The sequence below is a fragment of the Anser cygnoides genome, chromosome 2 (assembly GCF_040182565.1).
Source record: "Anser cygnoides isolate HZ-2024a breed goose chromosome 2, Taihu_goose_T2T_genome, whole genome shotgun sequence".
NCBI classification, from domain to species: Eukaryota; Metazoa; Chordata; class Aves; order Anseriformes; family Anatidae; genus Anser; species Anser cygnoides.
The window spans coordinates 163087583-163113409 of record NC_089874.1 but is presented as its reverse complement, the minus strand read 5'-3'; the positions used below and the strand labels follow the sequence as shown (position 1 = coordinate 163113409).

At 70.1% G+C, this 25827-nt stretch overlaps 2 protein-coding genes across 3 annotated transcripts; one reads left to right on the top strand and one right to left on the bottom strand.

Annotated features, from left to right (window-relative positions):
* Positions 1–5407: 5407 nt before the first annotated feature.
* LOC125180748 (casein kinase II subunit alpha-like) lies at positions 5408–16114 on the top strand. Its single transcript, XM_066990874.1, has 13 exons — positions 5408–5616; positions 8917–9052; positions 10230–10341; positions 11051–11152; positions 11569–11619; positions 12424–12483; positions 12945–13028; positions 14114–14224; positions 14341–14442; positions 14913–15013; positions 15147–15295; positions 15379–15468; positions 15619–16114. The coding sequence occupies exons 2-13, from the start codon at positions 8952–8954 to the stop codon at positions 15732–15734; spliced, it is 1179 nt and encodes a 392-aa protein (XP_066846975.1). The 5' UTR covers positions 5408–5616; positions 8917–8951; the 3' UTR covers positions 15735–16114.
* On the bottom strand, positions 15855–22074 carry DGAT1 (diacylglycerol O-acyltransferase 1). 2 transcript variants are annotated; one of them, XM_066990872.1, is made up of 18 exons: positions 21881–22074; positions 21229–21316; positions 19918–19958; positions 19715–19800; positions 19567–19619; positions 19332–19437; positions 19093–19227; positions 18928–19002; positions 18736–18839; positions 18583–18621; positions 18435–18476; positions 18273–18317; positions 18072–18184; positions 17907–17972; positions 17736–17823; positions 17576–17638; positions 17369–17469; positions 15855–16071 (listed from the first exon to the last, which is right to left on the bottom strand). In XM_066990872.1, exons 1-18 carry the CDS (start codon positions 22057–22059, stop codon positions 15876–15878), a joined length of 1620 nt encoding a protein of 539 aa, XP_066846973.1. In that variant the 5' UTR covers positions 22060–22074; the 3' UTR covers positions 15855–15875. The 2 variants fall into 2 exon arrangements, with proteins under 2 accessions (XP_066846973.1, XP_066846974.1); XM_066990873.1 differs by lacking the exon at positions 15855–16071 and having other exon boundaries at positions 16870–17469.
* Positions 22075–25827: the final 3753 nt, after the last annotated feature.

Genomic DNA, 25827 nt, shown 5'->3' with positions numbered 1-25827 from the left:
GGGACGGGTTGGGGATGCCCCCCAAAGCCCCCGCAGCCCCCCAGCACCCCCACACCCCTACCCCAGTGACTGGGGGTCCCAGGATGGGGCCGCACAGACCCCAGGGCACAGCAGGGGCTGCAGTCCCCATCCCAGGGCTGGTGCCGACCCTGTAACGCAGGGGGCACCCCAAAACCAGCCGGGGGAGCCTGGCAATGGGGCACGGGGGGGGGGGCAGCAGGGCTGGTGCTCTGCAGAGACCTGTCAAGGCCAGCAGCGATGCCCCCAGACCCGTAGCGGTGCACCCAGACCCCACAGAGATGCTCCCAGAACCCCAGTTCTGCCCCTGGACCCCACGGTGCCGCACCCAGATCCCACAGCACTGCCCCCAAACCCCCCAGCGCTGCCCCCAGAGCCCCCTGGTTCTGCCCCCGGATCCCAAAGCAATGCCCCCAGACCCCATAGCACTGTCCCCAGTCCCATAGAGATGCCCCCCAGTCCCCCCAGTGCTGCAGCAATGCTCCCAGTCCCCATAGCACTGTCCCCAGGCCCTATAGCACTGCCCCCACTGCTGCCCTCAGACCCCATAGCACTGCCCCCAGGCCCCCCAGCAATGCCCCCAGGCCCCAGAGTGCTGCCCCAAGTCCCATAGCGATGCTCACAGTCCCCCCAGCAATGCTCCCAGTCCCATAATAATGCCCCAAGACCCCATAGCACTGCCTCCGGACCCCACAGAGATGTCCCCAGACCCTGTAGCAATGCTCCCAGCAATGCTCCCAGACCCCTCAGTGATGTCCCCTGACCCCATAGTGCTGCCCCCAGTCCCCCCAGTGCTGCAGCAATGCTCCCAGTCCCCATAGCGCTGCCCCCAGTCCCCATAGCGCTGCCCCCAACATTGCCCCCAGACCCCATAGCACTGTCCCCAGACCCTATAGCACTGCCCCCAGGCCCCCCAGCAATGCTCCCAGTCCCCATAGCACTGCCTCCAGACCCTATAGTGATGCCGCTGACATAAAACAGCACCGCCCCCAGACCTCATAGCGATGCCCCCAGACCCATAGCGATGCTCCCAGCGATGCCCCCAGACCCAGAGCACTGCCCCCAACCCCATAGCAATGCCCCAGACCCAGAACAGCGATGCCCCCAGTCCCATAGCGCTGCCCCCAGTCCCCCCAGCGCTGCCCCCAGCCCCGCCGTGCCGGCCGCGGCCCCCCCCCCCCCCCGGCGCCCCCCGCTCACCCTCGGGGCTGGGCCATGCCTGCGGCTCGGGGCGCGGCGCTGCGGGACCGGGACCGGCGCCGCCCGGCCCGTTATAGCCGCAGGGGGCTGGGGAGGAGCCAGGTGGCCGCGGGCCAGCCAATCCCGCACGGCTCGGCACGGCTCGGCACGGCTCGGCACGGCTCGGCACGGTGCGGCTCGGTGCGGCTCGGTGCGGCTCGGTGCGGCACGGCTCGGCACGGCTCGGTGCGGCACGGCTCGGCTCGGTGCACTGCTCGGTGCGCTCGCGGCACCGGCACCTCGGGGGGGCTGAGACACTGCCGCGCCACCGACCCTGAGACAGCCCGGAAAAACCGTGACTGGGAACCCGGCACCTCCTTGGGGACCCCAAAAACCCCAGAACCAGGACCAGGACCCCCAGAACCTCTTCGGGGACCCCAAAACCCAAGCACCATGGCTGACACCCCCAGCATCACTTTGGAGACCCCAAAACCCAGAGGCATGACCAGAACCCCCAGCACCTCTTTGGGGACCCCAACACCACGGCCAGGACCCCCAGCAGCACTTTGGGGGTCCCCAAAACCCTGAACCACTGCTGGGACTCCCAGCGTCACTTTGAGGACCCCAAAACTCCAAAACCATGACCAGGACCCCAAGCACCACCTAGGAACCCCAACACCCCTGAACCACCACTGGGACTCCCAGCGTCACTTTGAGGACCCCAAAACTCCAAAACCATGACCAGGACCCCAAGCACCACCCTGGGGACCCCAAAACCCCGAAGCACCGCTGGGACTCCCAGCACCTCTTTGGGGACCCCAAAACCCCAGAACCATGACCGGCACCCCCAGCACCACTTGGGGACCCCAAAACCATGAAGCCCCAGCGGGGAACCCAGCACCACTTGGGGACCCCCAGCATCCCTGTCCTGGGGCTGGGGGCGCTGGGGACCCCGGCTCCCCCCGACCAGGCCCCCCCCGCCCAGGTGCTGCCGGGGGCCCCATCCTGCCCCACACCCCCCCCGCACGGCCCAACAAGGGCCCTTTATGGCGGGCGCTCAAAGCCCCTTTGTTCCCCTGGGTTCTGGGGCCGGGGGCCGGGGGGGGCGCGCGCCCGGCTCCGGTTGCAGGGGGCAGCGGGGCTGGGGGGCGGCGGCGGTGCAGGGCTGGGGTGCAGCACCCCCGGGGCATGTGGTGGCCGCAGGTGTCCCCGTCCCCGTGCCCTCAGCGGGGCTCCTGGCACGGATGCGCGGGGACAAGGCGCCGCTGTCACCGCCCCGGCACCCTCCGGCCTCGTGGCCCCATCCGGCGCCCGGCGTCACCCGGTCCTGGCACCGGCACCGACACGGGGACGGCACCGGGTGGGGGCACAGCGTGGGAAGGGGCCGGGCTGAGGGTCGCTGGGGGTCACTGAGGGTTACTGGGGGACACTGGGGGTCGCTGGGGGTCACTGGGGGACACTGGGGGTCGCTGGGGGTCACTGGGGGTTACTGGGGGACACTGGGGGTCGCTGGGGGTCACTGGGGCCACACAGCACCGGGGAAATGGCACGGTGATGGTGAACTGGTGCAGTCATGGGGAACTGGTAACGGCCCCAGTGACTGGTACGGCTCCGGTAACTGGTACGGCCCCAGTAACTGGTACAGCCCCAGTGACTGGTATGGCTCTGGTAACTGGTATGGCCCCAGTAACTGCTATGGCCCCAGTAACTGGTATGTCCCCAGTAACCAGTACGGTCCCAGTAAGCTGGTACAGCCCCAGTACCTGGTACAGCCAAAGTAACTGGTACAGTTCCAGTAACCCCTATGGCCCCAGTCACTGCCATAGCCCCAGTAAGCTGAGATGGCCCCAGTAACCATGGGTCCAGTGGCTGGCATGGTCCCAGTAACTGGTACGGCCCCAGTGACTGGTACAGCCCCAGTAACCACTGTGGCCCCAGTGACCGGTGTGGCCCCCAGTGACCGGTGTGGCCCCGTTCACCAGCACAGCCCCAGTAACGGCCAGTGCAGCCCCAGTGACTGGTGTGGCCCCACTGCTGCAGGCGCCCAGAGCTGCAGGAGCCACCCCATAAACGTGGGGACCCTGTGATGGGGGCGCGGGTGGGGACAGGGATAGAGGGTGGGGGGGTGGGGGGAAATGGGGTTATGAGGACATTGGGACATGGGGACATGGGGACACACGGACATGGGGATATGGGGACAGGACATGGGGACATGGGGACACGGGGATATGGGGACAGGGGAGGATATGGGGATATGGGGACACGGGGATATGGGGACATGGGGGGACATGGGGATATGGGGATATGGGGATATGGGGATATGGGGATACGGGGATATGGGGATATGGGGACACGGGGACAGGGGGATATGGGGACATGGGGACAGGGGGATATGGGGACAGGGGGATAGGGGAGGATAGGGGGATATGGGGACACGGGGATATGGGGACACGGGGATATGGGGACATGGGGACAGGGGGATATGGGGATATGGGGACAGGGGACATGGGGATATGGGGATATGGGGACAATATGGGGACATGGGGATATGGGGACATGGGGACAGGGGGATATGGGGACATGGGGACAGGGGGATATGGGGACATGGGGATATGGGGATATGGGGACATGGGGATATGGGGACATGGGGATATGGGGACATGGGGACAGGGGGATATGGGGACATGGGGACAGGGGGATATGGGAACATGGGGATATGGGGATGTGGGGACAGGGGGATATGGGGACATGGGGATATCGGGATATGGGGACATGGGGACAGGGGGATATGGGAACATGGGGATATGGGGATGTGGGGACAGGGGGATATGGGGACATGGGGATATCGGGATATGGGGACATGGGGACATGGGGATATAGGGACACGGGGATATGAGGACATGGGGATATGGGGACATGGGGACATGGGGATATGGGGACATGGGGATATGGGGATATGGGGATATGGGGATATGGGGACATGGGGATATGGGGACATGGGGATATAGGGATATGGGGACATGGGGATATGGGGATATGGGGACATGGGGATATGGGGACATGGGGATATGGGGACATGGGGATATGGGGATATGGGGATATGGGGATATGGGGATATGGGGACATGGGGACAGGGGGATATGGGGACATGGGGATATAGGGATATGGGGACACGGGGATATGGGGACATGGGGATATGGGGACATGGGGATATGGGGACATATGGGGATATGGGGACATGGGGATATGGGGACATGGGGATATGGGGACATGGGGACAGGGGGATATGGGGATATGGGGATATGGGGATATATGGGGATATGGGGATATGGGGACATGGGGATATGGGGACATGGGGATATAGGGATATGGGGACACGGGGATATGGGGACATGGGGATATGGGGATATGGGGATATGGGGACATGGGGATATGGGGATATGGGGACATGGGGATATGGGGATATGGGGATATGGGGATATGGGGATATGGGGACAGGGGGATATGGGGATATGGGGATATGGGGATATGGGGATATGGGGATATGGGGATATGGGGACATGGGGACATATAGGGGATATGGGGACACATGGGGATATGGGGACATGGGGATATGGGGACATGGGGACATATGGGGACACGGGGATATGGGGACATATGGGGACATGGGGATATGGGGACATATATGGGGACATGGGGACAGGGGGATATGGGGACATGGGGGACAGGGGGATATGGGGACATGGGGATAGGGGGACTTGGGGATAGGGGGCTATAGGGACATGGGGACGTGGTTGTAAGAAGGCAGGTTGCAGGGCCACAGAGATGGGGGTAAGGAAGTGGGAGTTGGGGATGAGGACTGGGATCACTGGGTGCACTGGGAGCAGTGGGATGGGGGCACTGGGCGCACTGGGAACACTGGGAGCACTGGGATGGGGGCACTGGGAGCACTGGGAGCACTGGGATGGGGGCACTGGGAGCACTAGGAGCAGTGAGATGGGAGCACCGGGAGCACCGAGAGCACTGGGACGGGGACACCGGGAGTACTAGGATGGGAGCACTGGGAGCACTGGGAGTACCGGGGGGGGCACCGGGAGCACCGGGATGGGGGCACCGTGACCCCTGCGCCCCCAGTTCGGGGCTCCCCCTCCCCACTCAGTGCCCCCCCCCCGTGTCCCGGCGCGCAGCCGCGGGGGGGGGGCGGGGCGGGGCGGGGGGGTTGCCGCGGTCCCTGCTGCCGGCTCCGGTTCGGGGGCGCCCCCCCGCGGCCCGGCGGGGCTGGGCCCGTCCGAGGGCGCCGCCGGGAGCCGCCGGGAGCCGCCGGGAGCCGCCGGGAGCCGCCGGGAGCCGCCATCTTGCGTCGCCCCCGGCCGCGGGGAGGCCGCGCCCCGCCCGCAGCGCCCGGTGCGGCGCCGCCAGGTGCGGGGGGGCGGGGGGGGCGCGGGGGGGGGCGGGGGGCGGCGGAGGGGGAGGGGGAGGGGAGCGGGGAGGGGAGGGGAGGGGAGGGGGAGGGGGGGGAGGGACGGGGAGGGGGAGGGGAGGGGAGGGGAGGGGGAGGGGACGGCGGCGTGACGGGGCGGGAGGGGGCGGGGTGGGGTGGGAGGGGGCGGGAGGGGGAGGGGTGGGAGGGGGTGGGTGGGGGTGTGGGGGGTGGGGGTGGGCGTGGGCGTGGGCGTGGGGGCGAGTGGGTGGGGGTGGGTGTGGGAGGGGGTGGGCGTGGGCTGGAGTGGCGGTGGGGGTGAGTGTGAGCACGAGTGGGCGTGGGGGGGCGTGAGTGGGTGTGGGGGGGCGTGGGGGGCGTGGGGGGGCGTGGGGGGGGAGTGGGTGGGTGTGGGTGGGCGTGAGAGCTGGAGTGGCGGTGGGTGTGTGTGAGCACGAGTGGGAGGGGGTGGGTGAGTGGGAGTGGGTGGGCGTGAGTGGGAGTGGGTGGGCGTGAGTGGGAGTGGGTGGGCGTGAGTGTGAGGGCGAGTGGATGTAGGAGTGGGCGTGAGTGGGGGGGTGGGAGTGGCAGTGGGGGGTGGTGGGGGTGCGAGTGGGGGCGTGAGTGGGGGGGTGAGTGGGGCTGCGAGTGGGGGGGTGAGTGGGAGGGTGAGTGGGAGTGGGTGGGTGCGTGGGAGCAGTGGGAGTGGGGGTTAATGTCGGAGTGGGTGTGAGCAGTGGGAGTGGGTGGGTGCGTGGGTGTGTGGGTGTCAGTGTGGGCATGACCACGGGGAGGGGCAGGCGGGGCGCTGCCAGGGGTGGGGGCACACGCGGGTGGCCCTGGGTGGGGGGGGGGGCTGCGGCCGGGAGGTGCTGGTGGCGCACTGAGCGCCTGCTGTGCCACGCTGCGCCGCGCCGTGCGGTACCGTGCCGTGTGGGACTGCGCTGTGCCATGCGGTACCATGCCGTGTGGGACCGCGCTGTGCCGCACCGTGCCGTGCGGTACCGTGCCGTGCCATGCCCTGGTGTGCCGTGCCATGTGGAACTGCGCCGTGCCATGCAGTACCGTGCCGCGGTGTGCCGTGCCATGCGGCACCGCACTGTGCCGTCCTGTGTGGCACCATGCCACGCTGTGCCACGCTGTGCCACGCAGTGCCATACTGTGCCATGCAGTGCTACGCCGTGCCGTGTGGCACCGCGCTGTGCCGTGCAGTACCACGCCACGCCATGCGGTACCGCGACGTGCCATGCTGTACTGTGCCATGCCGTGCTGTGCCATGCGGTACCACACCAGGACGTGCCATGCTGTGCCATGCAGTACCGCGACGTGCCATGCTGTACCGTGCCATGCCGTGCTGTGCCATGCGGTACCACACCACGACGTGCCATGCTGTGCCATGCAGTACCATGCCGTGCTGTGCTGTGCCATGCAGTACCACGATGTGCCATGCTGTACTGAGCCATGCGGTACCGCGCTGTGCCATGCAGTACCACACGACGCCATGCGGTACCGCACCACGACGTGCCATGCTGTGCCATGCAGTCCCACGCCGTGCTGTGCTGTGCCATGCGGTACCGCGCTGTGCCATGCAGTACCACACGACGCCATGCGGTACCGCACCACGACGTGCCATGCTGTGCCATGCAGTCCCACGACGTGCCATGCTGTGCCATGCGGTACCGCGCTGTGCCATGCTGTACTGAGCCATGCCGTGCCATGCAGTACCGCGCTGTGCCATGCAGTACCACACCACGCCATGCGGTACCGCACCACGCCATGCCATGCTGTGCCATGTAGTCCCACGCCGTGCTGTGCTGTGCCATGCGGTACCGCGCTGTGCCGCCCCACCCCACACATTCCCAGCCCCTGCCCAGACGCTGCACCCCCCCACAACGGTTTGGGGCTGTTTCCTGGCTTTTCCAGAACCAGCTCAGAGCAGCCCGGGAGGCCAGGGACAGGTCCCTGTAGCTGGGACCCAGGCAGAGCATGACCGGGGCCACATCGCCCAAAGCCTGGTGGTGCCGGGGCTCAGCCTGCGCAGCGGGGCCGGCCGCTCACCCTCGGGGGCGGTCTCAGGGCATCCGTGTGGGGCCGTGGCAGCGGCCGAGCACCGGGGCCATCGGCAGGGCTGCGGGGCTCCTTGGTCGGAGCTGTGGCGAGGGTCGAGGTGTGTCGGTGTGCCCGTGGCTCCCCCAGCCCCGGCGTGTGGTGCTGGAGGCGGACGTGTGGGGCTGGAGTTGGTGGGAGCTGGATACGGTGGGGCTGGAGGTGACCGGAGCCGGAGCTGTGGGGCCGCGCAGCGATTCTGGAGCTGCTCTCGGCCGTTCCACCCTGTTCGTCCCGGCCCCGTCCTCCTGGGTTCAGCCACGGCCGCCCCCCGGGAGGTTTTGGCCTCTGGGTGCTGGGGCAGCCCCGCGCCCTTGCCCAGGGCAGGGACTGCGGCGGTCGAGCTCCTTGCTGTGTGCCGTGTCCGTGTGCTCGGTGTGCCGTCGGCGCTGCCTGCTCCCGAAGCCCCGCAGCCGCGCCGCGTGGCCCCTCAAGCCCTGCACAAACCCTTTACAAAACCAAACCGCCGCTGCCCTGCCACTGGCCAGCACCCCGTAGCCGGGCTCGCGCTGCTGCAGTTTCCTCCCCGCCAGCCGCTCTCGCCCCGTTCCCCGGTGTGAGCGGAGCCGCCGCGGCCTTGGCGATGCCGCGTGCGCTCCGTGCCCTCACCCCGGCCCCCCCCCCCCCGGGCTGGCTGCTGCAGGGACACCGCGTCCCGCGGCCGCCCTTGGCTCCGCGTCTCCCTGACCCGGTGCGGCTCTTGGCTGAGCACCGAGCGGAACTCGGCTCGCTGACGGCTTCCCCACCTCCGCTGCCCGTCTCGGGGCCGTGCTGTGCCTGGCCATGGGGTCCTGGCTCTGCGGCTGCGCCCCGGGCCACATCCTGCGCCCCAGCCCCACTGGGAGCAGATGGTGACATCTGCCCAGTAGCGCCGTGCTGGTGCCAGGCACAGCCCCATCCCTGTTCTTGTCCCCGTGCCCATCCCAGTCCCACAGGACCCAGCCCCAGCACTGCCCTGTTGGTGACACTTCCCGGGCCTCCCCCAGCCTGGCTTTGCATCGCCTCGAGGGCAGGCGTTACTCCAGTGGTGCTGGGGTGGGTGGCGTGGGGCCGGAGCTGGAGCATGGCGAGCGGCTGGGGGGGCGCAGAGCCCCTCGCTGTGCTGCCTCGCGCCCACCCGGCGCACCCCAGACTCCGATTTCTGTCGCGTCCGCCAGGCTCTCACCCCAACTGACGTGTGTTTGTATTTTTAGGGTGAGCGAGGCGCCGCGCCTCTGGCCGTGGAAGCATGTCGGGGCCGGTGCCGAGTCGGGCCAGGGTCTATGCGGACGTGAACACTCAGCGACCCCGCGAGTACTGGGACTACGAGTCGCACGTCGTGGAGTGGGGGTACGCCGGGGCGAGAGCCGGGGGCGCGCTGCGGGGACGCTTTTGGAAGGCTGCGGAGGGCCCCGCGGGGCGTCCCGAGCCGGAGGGTTCCCACAGGGATTATTTTTGTCATTGGGAAGCGTGGCCACACCGAAGGGGCTTCCCAGCGTGGCCTCTGGGCCTCCTCCGCTGCCCCGTGGGCCTCCAGAGGGTGTTTGGCCCGCGAGAGCTGAGCCGGGCAGGACGCAGGCTGCGGCAGCGCGCTGACAGCGCCGGCACAGGGCTCGGAGCCGCGACGGCCTCTCCGCCTCCGGGGGTGCCCCGAGGCCCAGCCTCCGGGACGTGCGGCGGAGGCCGGCTGCTTGACGCGGCACCGGGCGGTGCGGCCGCTCGGGTCCGGGCGTCACGGTGCGGCTGGGAGCGCTGGAGGCTGCTCCCGCTCGGCAGCACGGGTACGAGCGGGGCTGTCCCACGCCTCCTCCGTTCGCCTGAGGCTGCGGCGCTGACCCCGACCCTGCCTGCGGGCAGCCCCGGCTCCGTTGTGCCGAGCAGCGAGCACTCTGTGGTGTGCTCCGGGTGCCAGCGGCCGTCCTGCGTCCTGTCTGGTGGCCAGCAGCTTGTAGAGGGGCTCTCACCCCAGGGCGCCCTCCTTCCTGCACTCGTTTCTCCCCGCCAGCCCCGGCTGCGCCTTCCCCTTGGCACAGCACAGCGGCTGCTGCTTCCTTCAGCCCCCTCGGGTGACCGCTCGCACCTCCGTGCGTCTGACCCGTGGGCATTGGCACGGTTGTTTTCTCCTCTCCTGGCTCCCGTGCACGGAGCGTTTATTCCCGCGACCCCTCAGGGGGGTCTGAGACCCTTCCCGCCCGGTGAAGAGCGGGGGGCCCTGGGCTGAAGGCGTTTCCGTTGGGTGCTTTGTGGCTCTGCGCCGTCACCCGCCCGCTGGCGGACTTGGGAGCGGGCGGTGGGGATGCAGCTGGGCCCCGTGACACCAGCACGCTCCGTGCCTGTCCCTGGGGGGGAGCCACGCGTGCTCCTCTGCTGCCCTTGGTGCCGCTGGCGCTGCTTCCCCCGGAGCGGCCCCGAGCCCCGGCCCCGCCGCCCTCCGCGCTCTCACCAAGGCGCTGGCGCTGGAGCCGCCGCGCTCCGCCACGGCCTGGCTGCGGTCCCCTCACCGCCTCTTCCTCTGCTTCCCCGACAGCAACCAGGATGACTACCAGCTCGTGCGGAAGCTCGGCCGCGGCAAATACAGCGAGGTCTTCGAAGCCATCAACATCACCAACAACGAGAAGGTGGTCGTGAAAATCCTCAAGGTGGGCGCGCGCGAGGGCTCCTCGCCGCCGGGCTCCTCGGCGTCTCGGACTGACCGCGGCTGCTTCGTGCCCTGCGGCTGAGTGCGGGCACAGCCCCACGGCCCGGGGGCTCCACGGGCTGCCCCAGCCCCTGGTCACCTTCGGGGCCGCGTTTGGGCTCGCTGGGGGCGAGCTCATTATCCCAGTAGGACTAAACCAGGCGTAGTTACGGTTAGCAGGACGTGAGAGTTACAGGGCATGGGTCGGTCCTCGCAACGCTGCCTGTGCGAGAGAAAGTGGAGGTGGGAGGAAGGCACCAGTTAGAGGGTGAGGACAGGCTGTGGGTGAGAATATGAGCCCGGGAGACAGGCACGTCCTCGTTAATAAACCCACAACGAGCAGGGGGCTTGGGGGCAGGAGGAGCCCCCTGATGTGGAAGGACCCGAAGGCGCTCGGGCTGGGCTCCCCGACGTACGCATCCCCCCGGCAACACTGCGCGGTTCCAAAGATTCAACCCGGGGCTTGAAGAGACCAAGCTCGCTCCTAGGCTGCTTTTCCTAGGGAAAGAATTCCCTGAGGGTCCCCCCAAAAGCAGGACACGGGGTTCCTCCGGCGGTGGGGAGCTGCTGTCCTCGGGGGGCAGAGCCGCAGCGCGCGGGGAAGGCGCCCGCTCGCCGCGGTGTGAACGGCCGGCGAGGGCTCTGACCGGAGCCTGCTTTCTGTTTGCCAGCCCGTGAAAAAGAAGAAGATCAAGCGCGAGATCAAGATCCTGGAGAACCTGCGCGGGGGCCCCAATATCATCAGCCTGCTGGACATCGTGAAGGACCCCGTGGTGAGGAAGGGCACGGGGCAGCCCTGCAGCCACCCGCAGCGGTGCCGCGGCGGCCCCGAGAGGGTGGAGACGGGGAGGCGGGGGGGGCGCAGGGCTTTGGGCACGGACCCTCCTGGAGGCGAAGCACGGGGCAGGACGCTCCCCTCCACCCCGCTGCCCCCGCGCCTCGCAGCCTGCTCCAGCCCTGCTGCAGGCGCCGCCGTTCCAAACGGGGCCTCCCTCGTGCCTGCCTCAGCCCGGCCCCCGGGACCGAGGTGCGAGCTCACGAGGATGGGGCTGGGCACACTGCCTGCCCGGCCCCGTCCGCACGCTGCACCGGGCAGCCCCAACCTCTTTTCTCCCTCTTTTCCCTCTTTTTTCCCTCTTTTCCCTGTTTTCTCCCCTCTGCCTGGTGCCCTGCCGCTCCCGCCCTGCAGTCCCGGACGCCCGCCCTGGTCTTCGAGCACGTCAACAACACGGACTTCAAGGTGAGTGCCTGCCACCGTGGGGACCTGCAGGGGGCTGGGAGAAGCTGGGGGGGTTCTGGCCCCCCCTGCAGAGCCGGCAGCGCGCCCCAGTTCCCCCACAGTGTCACAGACGTGGTACTGCAGCCGGCTGCTCTTTGCTGTTTGACAGCTGAGGGCCGAGCCGCGGCACCGAGCCGGTGCTCGCGCTTGTCCCAGCCGATCCCGGTCTCTCCGCCCCGGCGGTGCCCGGCGTGGGCTCGCAGTCGCCACCGGGCGCTGGGAGCGGGCAGGGGCTGCGGGGCCAGCGGGGCTGAGCGGAGGAGGTGGGAGGTCGGGGAGGTGGGAGGTCGGCACGACGGTGGCCATTTAGTGAAGCTGCTGCCCGGGCTGGGGCTGCTCCGCTCCGTTCTCGCGAGTCACAAACGTGCTGGAAGCCCCGGTGCTGCCCTGTACCCTCCCTGGCTCTTGCCCCCAGGGTTTGGCTTTGGGCCGCTGCAGCCTCGGGAGGGCACGCACGCTTCTGCCCTCATCCCGGCCCCGGGTGGGAGCTGAGCCCCCCGGGCACAGTTTGGGAGCTCCGCGGTGCCTGTGGTGGGTGCGGGCTGGGTCCAGGCCAGCTCTGCATGCTGTGCCACAGCCCGGCCGCCCTGCTCCTCCCTGGGGTGTGCTGCTGTGAAATCTGGGGGACTTGGGGGGTGCTGAGCTGCCCCAGAGCTGTTCTCCCCCTTGGTGCTTCTGCTCTGGGGCCGTGGATCCCAGATGCGCCCCCTCGGGAGCATCGGGCGGGCGCCGCGCCGCGTTCACCGCCTCTCCCTGTTCTCGCAGCAACTCTACCAGACGCTGTCCGACTTCGACATTCGGTTCTACATGTACGAGATCCTAAAGGTGAGCTCCCGGGAAGCCCTCCCTCGAGCAGAGCGCCGCCGCCAACTCCTCCGGCCAGCCCCCAGGGAGCTCCGCTTGGCCCCGAGGCCCGGCTGCGGCACCGCCGGCCGGCCGCGGCGCGGGGAGGCTGCGAGGCAGGTGGCGGCGGAGCGCGGCGGCGAAGGCTGAAGGGGATGAGGCCACCGTGCCCTTGGGCGGCCTCCCGCTGCCACCTGCCTCCCCGGCCCGCGGCGCTGGGGCTGGTCCCCAGGGCGCCGTGTGCCTGCCCCATCCATCACCGCCCACGCAGGACAGGGCCGGAGGCCCCCGGGGACACGTTTGTGCTCGCCGAGCCTGGCGTCACCGGCGCGGGGCCGGCCGCGGCGCAGCCTTGGGGTCTGTCCTTCGTGCCGGCCCCGCCGGCCCCCCCGCCCCTGCCGCCCGGTGACACGCGGGGCCTGACGCCGCCGTTCCGTCCGCAGGCGCTGGACTACTGCCACAGCATGGGCGTCATGCACCGCGACGTCAAGCCGCACAACGTTATGATTGATCACGAGCACAGAAAGGTACGGCGGGGCACATTGCGCCCCCACCCTGCCCCCCGGTCCCTCAGACGAGCCGTGGCTGCGGCTGTCCCGGCACGGCACCGTCTCCTCTCCCAGCGCCCTGCGCTCGGCCCGGCCGTGGTGGTTTGACCCCGAAACGTCCCCGGCGCGGTGCAGCTCTGGTGCTGCCCGTCCCCGATCCCTGCTCCCGAGCCCTCGCGGGGAGGGCTGGACGCGCAGCTGCTGGTTTGGCAAAAAGGGGCGGCCATAAAACCCGCACCTGCGCCCCGTAAACCCGCTTTATTTGCCAGCTGCTTGTCGGCAGCTCGGGCTTGTAAACCTGACTTCAGATCCCTTCCGGCGCGCTGCGGCGCCCGGCCACCTGCGCCCCCCGCATAAATCGGACTTCAAACGGCGTCTGCGGGGGCCGAGCCTCCCGCGGCCGGGAAACACCCCGTTATCGGAGCGGAACGGGGCCGGCCCCACGTGCCCCTTGGGCACGCTGCCCTTTGAAACTTCCCCGTCACCGCTGCCGCGATGGCCTGGCACCCGGCGCACCCAGCCCGCGCCCTGGGCTGATCCCATCCGTCCTTTCCCCTAAATTCATGCCAACCCCCGAGGGGGAGCCGGGAGGCTCGCTGTAGGCAGCAGAGGTCCCGGTGTTAATAAGGCTTTGGTTTGAGGCTGGGGGGGGGGGCCGCGCGTTTCCTACAGGAGCCGGAGGGCTGTGGTCAGGGAGCGCCGGCTTCGCGCGGGGTCTGCGGGGACCGGCCGGGCGCTGTGCGGCGTTAACGGCCTGCCTGATGGACCGGGGCCTGCCTCATCTGCTGCCCTAATGAGCGGGGCTGGGGGGGGTGATCCTGACAAGTCTGAGAAATGATATGAAAATTTGGGGGGGGGCGGGGTGACAAAGCGGTCATCGAGGTGCCGCTGCGCTGTGCTCGTCCTGCTGCGGCCACCACGGGGCTCGGCACCGCTGTCACCGCGTGCACCACGATGGGGCCGGTGCTGGCGCTGAGCCCCGCGGGCCGGGAGCCCCCGGGGGGGGGCAGCGGGGCCGGTGCCAGCGCCCTCCCTTTCTCCCTGCCTCTCTCCCTCCCTCCCAGCTGCGCCTGATCGACTGGGGGCTGGCGGAGTTCTACCACCCCGGCCAGGAGTACAACGTGCGGGTGGCCTCGCGCTACTTCAAGGGGCCGGAGCTCCTGGTGGACTACCAGGTACGGCTCCGGTGGCCGCCGGGGGCTGGGGGCACACTGGGGGTCCCCGCTCGGGGCCGTGCCAGCAGCCTGGGGGGGCATCGCTCAGCTCCCGCCCCGTTCCGTGTCCTTCCCAGATGTACGACTACAGCCTGGACATGTGGAGTTTAGGCTGCATGCTGGCCAGCATGATCTTCCGGAAAGAGCCCTTCTTCCACGGCCACGACAACTACGACCAAGTGAGGGCCCCCCCCACCCCACCCCCTGCACTGCCTCACGTGCCACCCTCTGAATCCCGGGGTCCCCCCCCCCAAGCCGGGATCTCCTCTCGCCACGTCCTTCCCCCTGTCGGAGGAGCCAGGCGGAGCGCTGGCGGTGGCTACGTCCAGCCCCTGGGCAGGGGGCGAGGTACTGGTTGTACTGGGAGGCACAAATGGAGCCACCTGCGGGCACCCCGTGGCGGGGCCGTGGCACCCCGTAACGCACCCACGCATCCCTGGGCGTAAGCGGCGCCAGCGCCAGCCCGGCAGGCTGTACGGCTCCCTGCTCACACAGGGCACTTGCTGGTACCTCCCGGCTGCTTTCCTCCACAAATTGCCACGTCCCCAGTGGGGGAGCGAGGGTGGTGGGGTTAGGACTGGGCCGGGCGGGCGGGGAACTGGTCCCTGCCATCACCACCAACCCCGCCACTTCTCCGCCCTCGCGCCAGCTCGTGCGCATCGCCAAGGTGCTGGGGACGGAGGACCTGTACGACTACATCGACAAGTACAACATCGAGCTCGATCCCCGCTTCAACGACATCCTCGGCAGGTGGGTGGATGGCACAGCCGACGCGGTGGGGATGGGTGGCAGCGTCCTGCACCGAGCTGCCCCGGCGCAGACACCGCGCGCGGTGCTGGCCGTGCCGGCTCTGCCATCCTCCTCCTCCTCCTCCTCCCGGCAGACACTCGCGGAAGCGGTGGGAGCGCTTCGTGCACAGCGAGAACCAGCACCTGGTGAGCACTGAGGCGCTCGATTTCCTGGACAAGCTGCTGCGCTACGACCACCAGACGCGGCTGACGGCCCGCGACGCCATGGAGCACCCCTACTTCTGTACGTCCCGGGGGCAGCGAGGCGCCGGCGCTCCCCTCGGCGTGCCGGGGGCGACCCCTGACGCCTTCCCCTCTGCCCCGCAGATCCCATAGCAAAAGACCCGGCGAGGATCGGCCCCTCGGCCGGGCTCTCGGCCAGTACCACGCCTGTCAGCTCCTCCAGTATGTTGGCAGGTGGGTGCTGGCGCGGGGGCACCAAGGGCTCGCCGGGGGCTCGGGGCTGCCGGGGTCGCGTCGTCCCGAGCCGCGCCGGCTCCTGGCTCTGCCTCCTGCTCCTGTCCTCGTCCTGCTGGAGCCTGACGCCCCGTTCTCTCCCCGGCGCAGGCATTACCTCGATGTCCGCGGCCCAGCCCATCGGCAGCCTGGCTGCGTCGCCCGTCATCTCCTCTCCGAACGCTTTGGGCTCGCCGGTGCCCGCCGCAGCGGGCGCGCAGCCCTGACCTCACGCCGCCGCCGCCGGCTCCCCGCAGCGCCCGGCGCCGCGCCGCCTTCACCCTCCCGCCGCCCCTGCGCCAGCCGCGGGCCCCGGCCGCCGAAAAGGGGTGGGGTGGGGGTGGGGGGGGCGCTCTGGAATTTTATTTTTATTTCTGTCGAGTACGAAACACAGAAGAGCAAAGACGTAGGTTCCTTTTTCCCCCCCCGCCCCGTGCCGTAACAATATCGCGCGCTCTGGCTACGGACCAAGGCTGATCTCCGTTGCGTCTGTGTCGGGGTAAAGAGTTAGCTGCATTCTTCTCGTGAGGATCATGAGCAGTGATGCAACTGCGGTGTAGAAATCTAAAATGGATAATAAATTTTATTTTCTATGTCCCTAACCGGACGGCAGGAGCAGCAGCTGGTTCTTGGGGGTGGCACAGACACGGGGCGGTGCTCCCGGTACGGCTCCGGCACGAAGCGGAGCAAAGCCAGAGCAGGGCCCGGCTCCCCCAAATCCCAGCGCCCCCAGTTTGAGTGCTGCGACCCTCCCCCAAAATGGCAGCTTGTGCCCGGAGAGGGGGAAGGTGGGGAGGGCCCAGGGGGTTCCTCAGTGAGGTCCAGAGCTCCCTGGGGAGGAACCCAGGACAGAAACTGCCCCAGGGGCAGGCCCAGGGGCAAGGTTGAGCCCCACAAGTGGCCTTGTGGGCAAAGCTGAGTCCCACAAGTGGTCCTGGGGGCAAGGTCAAGCCCCACAACCCGGCCCAGGGCAATGCTGAGCCTCACAAGTGGCCCCGGGGGCAAGGCCCAGCCCCACAAAGCGGCCCCTATGGTCGAGGCCAAGCCCCACAGGGGGCCCTGGGGCAAGGCCCAGCCCCACAACCAGGCCCAGGGCAAGGCCGAGCCCCACAAGCAGCCCCAAAAAGCGGCCCCAAAAAGCGGCCCCGGGGTCAAAGCTGAGCCCCACAAGGAGCCCCCCCAAGAGGCCCTGGGGGCAAAGCTCAGCCCCACAAGCGGCCCCAGGGCAAGGTCGAGCCCCATAACCAGGCCCCCGGTGCCAGGAGCGGTTCGGGCACGGGGCCGGGGGGCGGACGGCAGCTCCTGGGGCCCAGGACGGGGGCAGCACAACCGGGGGCAGCGACACAAGGACGGCGCAGGGCGTTGGAAAACCAGACACTTTAATCCCTCCGCGTTCGACAGTCTGAAAGAGTTAAAAAGTGGCTGAGCGAGGACCGGAGGACGCCGGGAGGCAGCAGCAGGGGCCCGCGGGCCCAGGCCAGGGCTCGGGGCCAGCGCCGTGCCCCCGCGAGCGTCCCAGGGGCGCCCAGAGGCCCCCGGGGAGGTGACAACGGGGACGGACGAGAGCGGTCACGGGCCGGCACCGTCCTTCAAAGTGCCTCGGCAGGAGCTTGGCGCCGGCCCCAGGAGGCGGAGGAGGCCGGAGGGCCCGGCCGAGCTCCTGGCGCGCGGGGCTGGGGGCAGAGCAGGGCCCCCCCGGGGCTATTGCATCGATCCGACATTCAATTCACCGGGAGAGGGGGCGCCCCCCGGGGCAGCCGGGACCCCCACGAGCGTCGCAGTCCCGGGGGGGGGAGTTGCGGACCCCCCCCCCCCTCAGCGGCCCCCCTCGTAGTTGAGCACGTAGTAGTCGTGCACGTACATGAGGACGGCGATGGGCTGCCCGATGATCAGCGACATCCAGACGGCCGCGTTCCCGTAGTTACCCCTGAGGAACTTGGACACGAACCAGGCCAAAGGGATCTGGGGGGGGGGGGGTCAGGGCAGCCTCAGCGCCCCCCCCCCCCCGTTGCTGCAGGACTGGGGGGGGGACAGGGCTCCGAGGCGTCCTCCCCCCGTACCCCCTTACCTGCGCCGCCATCCCCATGAAAGCCCAGAGGCGGAACATCTTCAGCGGGACGCTGACCAAGTACTGCGGGGACACAGGGACAGCTCCAGCCCCCGGGGGGGGGGACAGGGGGGGACCGGGGGGGGGCAGACCCCCGGGGGGCTTGGGGGCGAGCACCGACCTCGTGGAAGAAGGCGGAGGCCAGGAACACGGCCGTCTGCGCCGTCCACTTGCTGACCCCCCGCTTCAGCATGGGCTTGTAGAAGTGTCTGGGGAGGGGCAACCCCGTGAGAACTGGGGGGACATGGGGGGGGGGGGGCACGGACGGGACCCTCCCGCGGCCCCCCCGCACCTGAGGCACCACTTGTGCACGGGGATGTTCCAGTTCTGCCAGAAGTAGGTCACCGACTCCGAGTTCCTGCGGGGAAGGGCAGGGACCACGGGTTGGGGGCAGCCCCCCCCCGCCGGGCTGGGGGGGGGGCCAAGAGGGGACACCGCTCCCCCCCCCCCAACTCACCACCAGTCCCTGTAGAACTCCCGGTCCCCGAACTGCATCACTTCGGCCACCGCGTTGAGGCAGGAGTGGAAGAACCAGTAGAAGAAGATGAGCCAGATGAGGTGGTTGGGGACCTGCGGCGGGACGCGGGGCTGTCGGCGGGGGGGTCTGCCCCCCCCCGCGGTGGGGCGGTGGGCTGGGGGGGGTGAGGGGGGTACTCACGGCCAGCTTGAGGAGCCGCTCGATGATGCGGGAGTAGTCCATGTCCTATGGGGGGGGGGCAGCGCCGTCAGCACCGGCCCCCAGCAGCCCCCACCCCAGCGAGATAATGCAGGGGGGGCGACCCCCCCCCCGAGAGCCCCGTGCCCCCCCCCCCTCGCTCACCCGGAACGGCTTCATGGAGTTCTGGATCGTGGGCACCATCCACTGGAAGGGAAAAGCCGCTGGAGCCCGAGGGAGCCCCCCCCACCCCGCTGACACCGGGCAGAGCCCCCCCACGGGGAGGGGGCGCGCAGCCGGGGCCCCCCCCTACCTGCTGGATCAGCCCCACCATCAGCTGGATGAAGAAGAGCTGCAAGAGGACAGAGGCAGGGACCTCAGGGGGACGGTGGGGACCCCCTGGGGGGGCCGCCCCCCCAGCAGACCCCCCCCGGGGGGGCTCTCCCCGCCCCCCCCCAGCACCCACCATCTCGAAGAGGCGCCGCAGCAGGAAGCGCTTGCGGATCCGCGGGGAGCGGGGGAAGTTGAGCTCGTAGCAGAGGGTGGGCGCGAAGAGGAAGTAGTACAGGTCTGCGGGACAGCGGCCGTGGGGTGGGGGCCGGGGGGGGCAGCCCCAACCCCCCCCCCAAAAAAATCCCACCCCCCCCGGGGCACTTACTGCTGTAGGTGAGGTTGTCGGGGTAGGCGACCCCGCTCCTGCCCACGTCCCCGTTGGCCTTGGCGGGTCCTGAAGCTGGGGGGGGGTGGAAGGAGGGGGGTGAGGGCCCACCCAGCCTGGGGGGGGGTCCCCACGGCCCTGCCCCCCCCCCCGGCAGCCCCGTACCTGCAGCCGAGCTGTCCCCGCCCGGGGGGGCCGCTTTGGCCTCCCTCCTCTGGCGGCACCACTTGTTGAGGTCCCTGAAGGAGAACAGCTTGAGGAAGAGGACGGTGTAGACGGCCAGGGTGAACACGGCCCCCACTGCGGGCACAGACACGGGGGGGGGGCGGTGAGGAGGTGTTGGGGGGGGGGGGGGGGCAGCGGCCACGTCCCAGCCCCGCCGTGCCACGGCCCCGGCTCCTCACCGGGCGTGATGGAGGTGACCACGAGCACCACGGCGGCGGGGAAGCAGAGGATGGCCAGCAGGTTGGCGGCGTGCAGCGCGGCCCCGGCGCGCTCCGACAGGGAGCCCTGGGTGTGGGGGGGGGGAAGGAGGGGGTTGGGGGGGGGGGGGGCACAGCAGGACCCCCCCCACACACACACCCACAGAGCCCCCACGGGGCGAGCGGGGCCGCATCCTGCCCTCGTTCGGGGGCTCACCACCGCCAGCCGCCTCTCCAGGGTCAGGGCCGCCACGGCGAAGACGTTGGCCACTGCGAGGGGGGGAGGAAGAGGAGGAGGAGGAAGTCAGTGTGTGTGTGGGGGGGCACGCAGCACAGAGCCCCCCCCCGGTCCCCGAGGCGCTCACCGATGATGAGGCAGAGCGAGGGCCAGCTGTAGGGGTCCTTGAGGAACAGGGAGACCACCTGGATGGGGTCCACCAGGATGCCGTACCTGCACCCGGGGAGGGGGCCCTGAGCGCGTCCCCCCCCCCGGGGGGGGCAGGAACTCGGGGACGGGGTCAGAGGTCGCTGTCCGTCTGTCCGTCCCCCCCCCACCCCCCCCACTTACTTGATGAGGTTTTCCAGGAAGAGCCGAGCGTTGCTCAAGACCTGCAAGAGCGAGGCGGGCGTTGCGCAGGGCTGGGGGGGGGCACCGCTGCCAGGCCGCCCCCACCCCAGGAGCACCCCCCAAACCCCCCCAAAGGGCTCAGGCGTGTCCCCAAATCCCCCCACGGGGCTGCCCCACGGCCATGACCCCCCCGGGGTTCCCCAGGGGGGGTGACGGGGAGCCTGCCCTTGCCCCCCCCCCCCCCCCGCCCCCCGGGGCCAGCCTGTGCCACGCGGGCGCGCTTCTGGGCCAGGGTTCGGGCGGGCGGCGCCCAGCGGGGTGCGGCCCCGATAAGGGCGCCCCGGGGACAACGGGGACACCGAGCGGGGACAGCGGGGACCCCAACTGGGGACAATGGGCACCCTGAGCATGTCCCTGGGGACCCCCACTGGGAACACCGGGGACCCCCACTGGGAACACTGGGGACCCCAACTGGGGCCACTGGGGACCCCGACAAGGGCCACTGGGTCCCCAACCAGGGACAACGGGGACCCTGACCAGGGCCACCGGGTCCCCATCCGGGGCCATTGTAGACCCCAGCAGGGGGGTCACCAGGGACCCCAACTGGGGACATTGGGGACCCCAACCAGGGGGTCACCCGGGATCCTGACCGGGGCCACTGGGGACCCTGAGCACATCCCTGGGGAGCCCAACTGGGGACAACGGGGACCCCGACAAGGGCCAACGGGTCCCCAACCGGGGCCATTGGGGACCCTGAGTGGGGACAACAGGGACCCCAAAAGGGGCCACTGGGGAACCCAACTGGGGCCAACAGGGACCCTAACCAGGGCCAGCAGGTCCCCAACTGGGGCCAACGGGGACCCCAACCAGAGCCACTGGGGACCCTGCGTGTCTTCCTGGGGACCCCAAGTGAGGCCCCCAGGTCCCCAACTGGGGCCATTGGGGACCCCAACTGGGGACCCCAACCAGGGGGTCACTGGGGACCCCGAGTGTGTCCCTGTGGACTCCAACTGGGGCCACTGGGTCCCCAACCGAGGCCAACAAGGACCCCAAGTGGGGCCACTGGGGACCCCGACAGCGTCTCTGGGGACCCCAACCGGGGCCATTGGGGACCCCGACCGGGGGGTCACTGGGGACCCCGACCGGGGGGTCACCGGGCTCCATCCCGGCAGCACCGAGCCCTGCTCCGAGCACCGCAGCGGCAGCGCCAGCAGCACCCGGGCGGGCGGACGCCCCCGGCTCGGTGTCGGGCGCTAATTAATCCCATTAGCTAATTGGATCCCCGCGGGCTGAGCCGCCGGGCGCACTCACCAGCATGACCACGCACCAGTTGAGGACGCCGCGGTAGTTGCTGTAGCCGCTGGCGGAGCTGAGCAGCGACTCCTGCACCCGGTGGCACCTGCGGGCAGGGGACGGGGGGGCTGATCCTGCACCCCCCGCCCACCGGGACCCCCACGGGAACCCCCAGGACCCCCCCGTGCCCACCAGGACCCCACCAGGCCCACCGGGGACGCGGGGTCAGAGCCCCCTCCGGGGCAGGATCGGGCCCAAAGCGCTGGGAGATGGGGGGGGGGGGGGTGAGGGGGGCAGGGGTCAGGGGTCAGGCTCAGCACCCACAGAGCAGGACCGGGGGGGGGGTCCGGGGGGGGTCCGGGGGGGTCCTGGGGGGGGGGGGTCCGGGGGGTCCTGGGGGGTCCCAAGCGGGTCTCGAGGGGTTCCGGGGGGGGGTCCTGAGGGGGTCCCGGGGCAGGTGCCCGGTTTCCCCCCCCCCCAGACACGGTGCCCCTCCCCCCCCCCGCAAGACACGGAGCCCCCCCGGCCACAAAGCCCCCCCCGGGACACGGAGCCCCCCCGGGACACGGAAGCACCCCCCCGGTGCCCGCTGACCCGCCCCGGACACGGTGACCCCCCCCCAGGACACGGTGCCCCCCCGGTGCCCGGTGCCCCCCCCCGTCCCCGTTACCTGAAGTCCCCGCAGGGCTCGTGGCCGCCGTCCGAGCCCAGGTCACCGCCGCTGCCCGGTCCCGGTCCCGGTCCCGGTGCGGGGGGGGGGCTGGGGGGTCCCGGTGCCGCCTTGGCCGCCCCCCCCGCCGCCGCCGGCCCCCCCGCCGCTGCTGCCGCCGCCGCTCCGCGCTCGCCCATGGCCGGGCCCCGCCGCCTCCCGGCCACCGTACGGGGCCCCCCCGCCGCCACGGCCTTTGTAACCTTGGCAACGCCCCCCCGCCCGGTTCCGCCCCCCCCCCGTTCCGCCCCCCCCCAACCCCGCCCCGGGGCCGGCCGCGCACGGCCGCGGACTACAACTCCCAGCAGCCCCCGCGCCGCCGCCGTGATGGGCGGCGGGGTGGGCCAATGGGGAGGGGGAGGGAGGGAAGGGGTCCGGCCAATGGGAGTGGCGGGAAGGGGGAGGCCGGCCAATGGGAGGGAGGGGGAGAGGCGGGGGAGGGAGCAGCGGGGAGATGGGCGGAGGGGAGGGGGCGGTGGAGGGGGGCGCAAAGGTGGGGGGGAGAGGGGGAGAGGGGGGAGGGGGGGAGGGGGGGCGGGCAAAGGTGGGTAAATGGGGAGTAAATGGGGGGGGACTGGGGGACTATGGGGGGCAATAGGGGGCTGGGGGTACCGGGGGGGCATGGGGGGCACTGGGGGGGCACTGGGGGGGCACTGGGGGGGCACTGGGAGGAATGGGAGGGCCTGGGTCAGAATGGGGGGTCATGGGGGGGCAAAAGGGGGGGGGGGGATTTGGGGGGTGGGGGGGGGGCTATGGGGGGGGCAGTAGGGGGCCTAGGAGGGCAATGAGTCTGGGGCCATGGGGTGGGGGGCATTGGGGGGGTCAATGGGGGGGACATGGGGGGTACTGGGGGGGCATGGGGGGGAATTGGGGGGAATGGGGGGCCTGGGTCAGAATGGGGGGGGCATGGGGGGGAAAAAGGGGGTGACTGGGGGGGCTATGGGGGGTAATAGGGGGAAACTGGGGGGGGTCAATGGGGGTCTGGGGCTGGGGGGGCATGAGGGCCTGGGGTGGAATGGGGAGGGGGGATCATGGGGGGGCAATGGGGTTGGGGGCTGCAGGCTGGGGGCTGGGGGTTTGGGGGGCAATGGGGGGGTCTGGGGGGGGGGCATTGTGTGGGGGGGGGGCTGCAGGGGGGGCTCCGAGCGGGGGGGCTGGGGGGTGCAGGCACGGCCCTGCCGCTGCTTCCCCTGCACTGGCCGTGGCGATGGGCGCTGTGCCGGGCCGGGCCACGGTGCGCCATGGTGTGCCATACCGTGCTGTGCCGTGCCGTGCCATAACACACCGTACCGTGCTGCACCGCGCCATGCTGTACCGTGCCGTACCATCCCGTGCCGTGCCGTGCCATACCGTGCCACGCTGGCCGTGCCACGCTTGGCCACGCTGCGCCATCCCCTTCCGTGCCATACTGCGCTGTGCCACGCCACGCCGTGCCATCCCGTACCGTGCCGCACCGGCTGGGCCACACTCTGCAGGGCCACGGGGCCAGGCAGGCTGTGCCGTGCCGTAACGCGCCCAGCTGTGCCGTGCCGTGCCAGCTGTGCCCTGCCAGCTACACCATGCCGTGCCATGCCGTGCTAAACCGCGTCACACCGTGCACTGCTGGCCACACCACCGCGTGCTGTGCCCCCCGTGCCGTGCCATGCTGTGCCGTGCTGGGTAATGCTGTGCTACACCACCCAGTGCCATGCCATGCTGTGCCGTGCCATGCTGTGCTGTGCCATGCTGTGCCACGCCACCCTTTACCACGGCATGCTGTGCCGTGCCATGCCGCGCTGTGCTATGCCACCCCGTGCCATGCCATGCCATGCCGTGCTGGGCTACGCTGTGCTACACCACCCAGTGCCGTGCTGTGCCAAACTGTGCTATGCCAACCTGTACCGTGCCATGCTGTGCCGTGCTGTGCCATGCTGTCACTGCTGTGCCATGCTGTCACTGCTGTGCCATGCTGCGCCACCCCGTGCCATGCCATGCCATGCTGTGCCATGCCATACTATGCTGTGCCACACTGTACTGTGCCAACCTGTGCCGTGCCATGCCATGCCATGCCGTGCCATGCCACCCCGCACCGTGCTGTGCCAGCCACCCCTCACCATGCCCCGCAGAGGCGCGGCGGACGCGGCAGCGGGTGCTGGTGCTGCGGGCGCTGCGCAGGGACCTGGTGGGGCTGGAGGCGCTGCGGGGGGCAGCGCGGGGGCGAGGGGGGCTGCTGTGCCCCGAGCTGCTGGGGCTCCACACCGGCCGCCTGCCCCCCCGGCCAGGTAGGGCCACGGGGACCCCCCCCCAGGCCCGGCTCCCCCTCCTGCTGCCTCCCCCCATCCACCCCTTTCCCCCCAGCCCCTTTCGCCCCCACCCTGGCCCCCATTCCACCGTCTCCCCCGTCCCCATTCCCACCCCGACGCCCCAGCCCCAATTACCACTTGTCCCCTTCCCACCCCCATTCCCGCCCCATCCCCACTCTCTGGTGCAGCACCCCTGGGTGGGTGCCCCTCCCGGAGCGCCCCCCCTCCTCCTGGGTGTCCCCCCATCCCAAGGTCCTGCCCCCCCCAGCCAAGGCCGCCTGCCAGAGCCACCGGGACCAGGGCCAAGTCCTGCTGGATGTGGCCCGGAGCCGGCAGCGCTTCCCCCAGGGTGAAAGTGGGGTGGGGTGGGGTGGGATTGGGATTGGGATTGGGATTGGGATTGGGATGGGGATGGGGATGGGGATGGGGATGGGGATGGGGATGGGGATGGGGATGGGGATGGGGATGGGGATGGGGATGGGGATGGGATGGGGATGGGATGGGGATGGGATGGGGATGGGGATGGGATGGGGATGGGATGGGGATGGGGATGGGGATGGGATGGGGATGGGGATGGGATGGGGATGGGATGGGGATGGGGATGGGATGGGGATGGGGATGGGGATGGGGATGGGGATGGGATGGGGATGGGGATGGGGATGGGATGGGGATGGGATGGGGATGGGGATGGGATGGGATGGGGATGGGGATGGGGATGGGGATGGGGATGGGATGGGGATGGGATGGGGATGGGGATGGGATGGGATGGGGATGGGGATGGGGATGGGGATGGGATGGGATGGGATGGGGATGGGATGGGGATGGGATGGGGATGGGATGGGGATGGGGATGGGGATGGGGATGGGGATGGGGATGGGATGGGGATGGGGATGGGGATGGGGATGGGATGGGGATGGGGATGGGGATGGGATGGGATGGGGAAGGGATGGGGATGGGATGGGGATGGGATGGGGATGGGGATGGGGATGGGGATGGGGATGGGGATGGGATGGGATGGGGATGGGGATGGGGATGGGATGGGATGGGGATGGGATGGGGTGGGATGGGATGGGGTGGGATGGGGATGGGGATGGGATGCAGTCCCGGTGCCAGCCCGGCTGCCACGTGGATGCGTGCGGAGCAGCGTGCGGTGCTGCAGGAGCAGCTGGCCGGCCTCATCCTGTACGTGCTGCGCGCCCTCCCCCGAGCTGCAGTCCTACCGGGGCCTCCATCACCCTCACCCTGCTGCTGGCCCTGGGGCACCGCCTGGCCGCCGCCGTGCTTGGAGCGCCCCGCCACGCACCTCCTGCGGTACCGCGGGGACGGGGGCACGCGGGGGCACGGCACGGTCATGGCACGGTCACGGCACCGTCATGGCGCGTTGATGCCCCCCCCACGGGGACTTCATGGAGCCCACCGCCACGACTTCTTCCTTGCCTCCCACCCGCTCATGCCCGTCTGCTTCGCCGCCACGGTGGGTGCCCCCCATGGGCGATGGGTCCTCGTGGGTGCCCCCACAGGTGGTATCAGGTCCCTATAGGTGCCCCCATGGGTGATCTCAGGTCCCTATAGGTGCCCCCGTGGGTGGTCTCGGGTCCCTCTAGGTGCCCCAATGTGTGGGCAGCG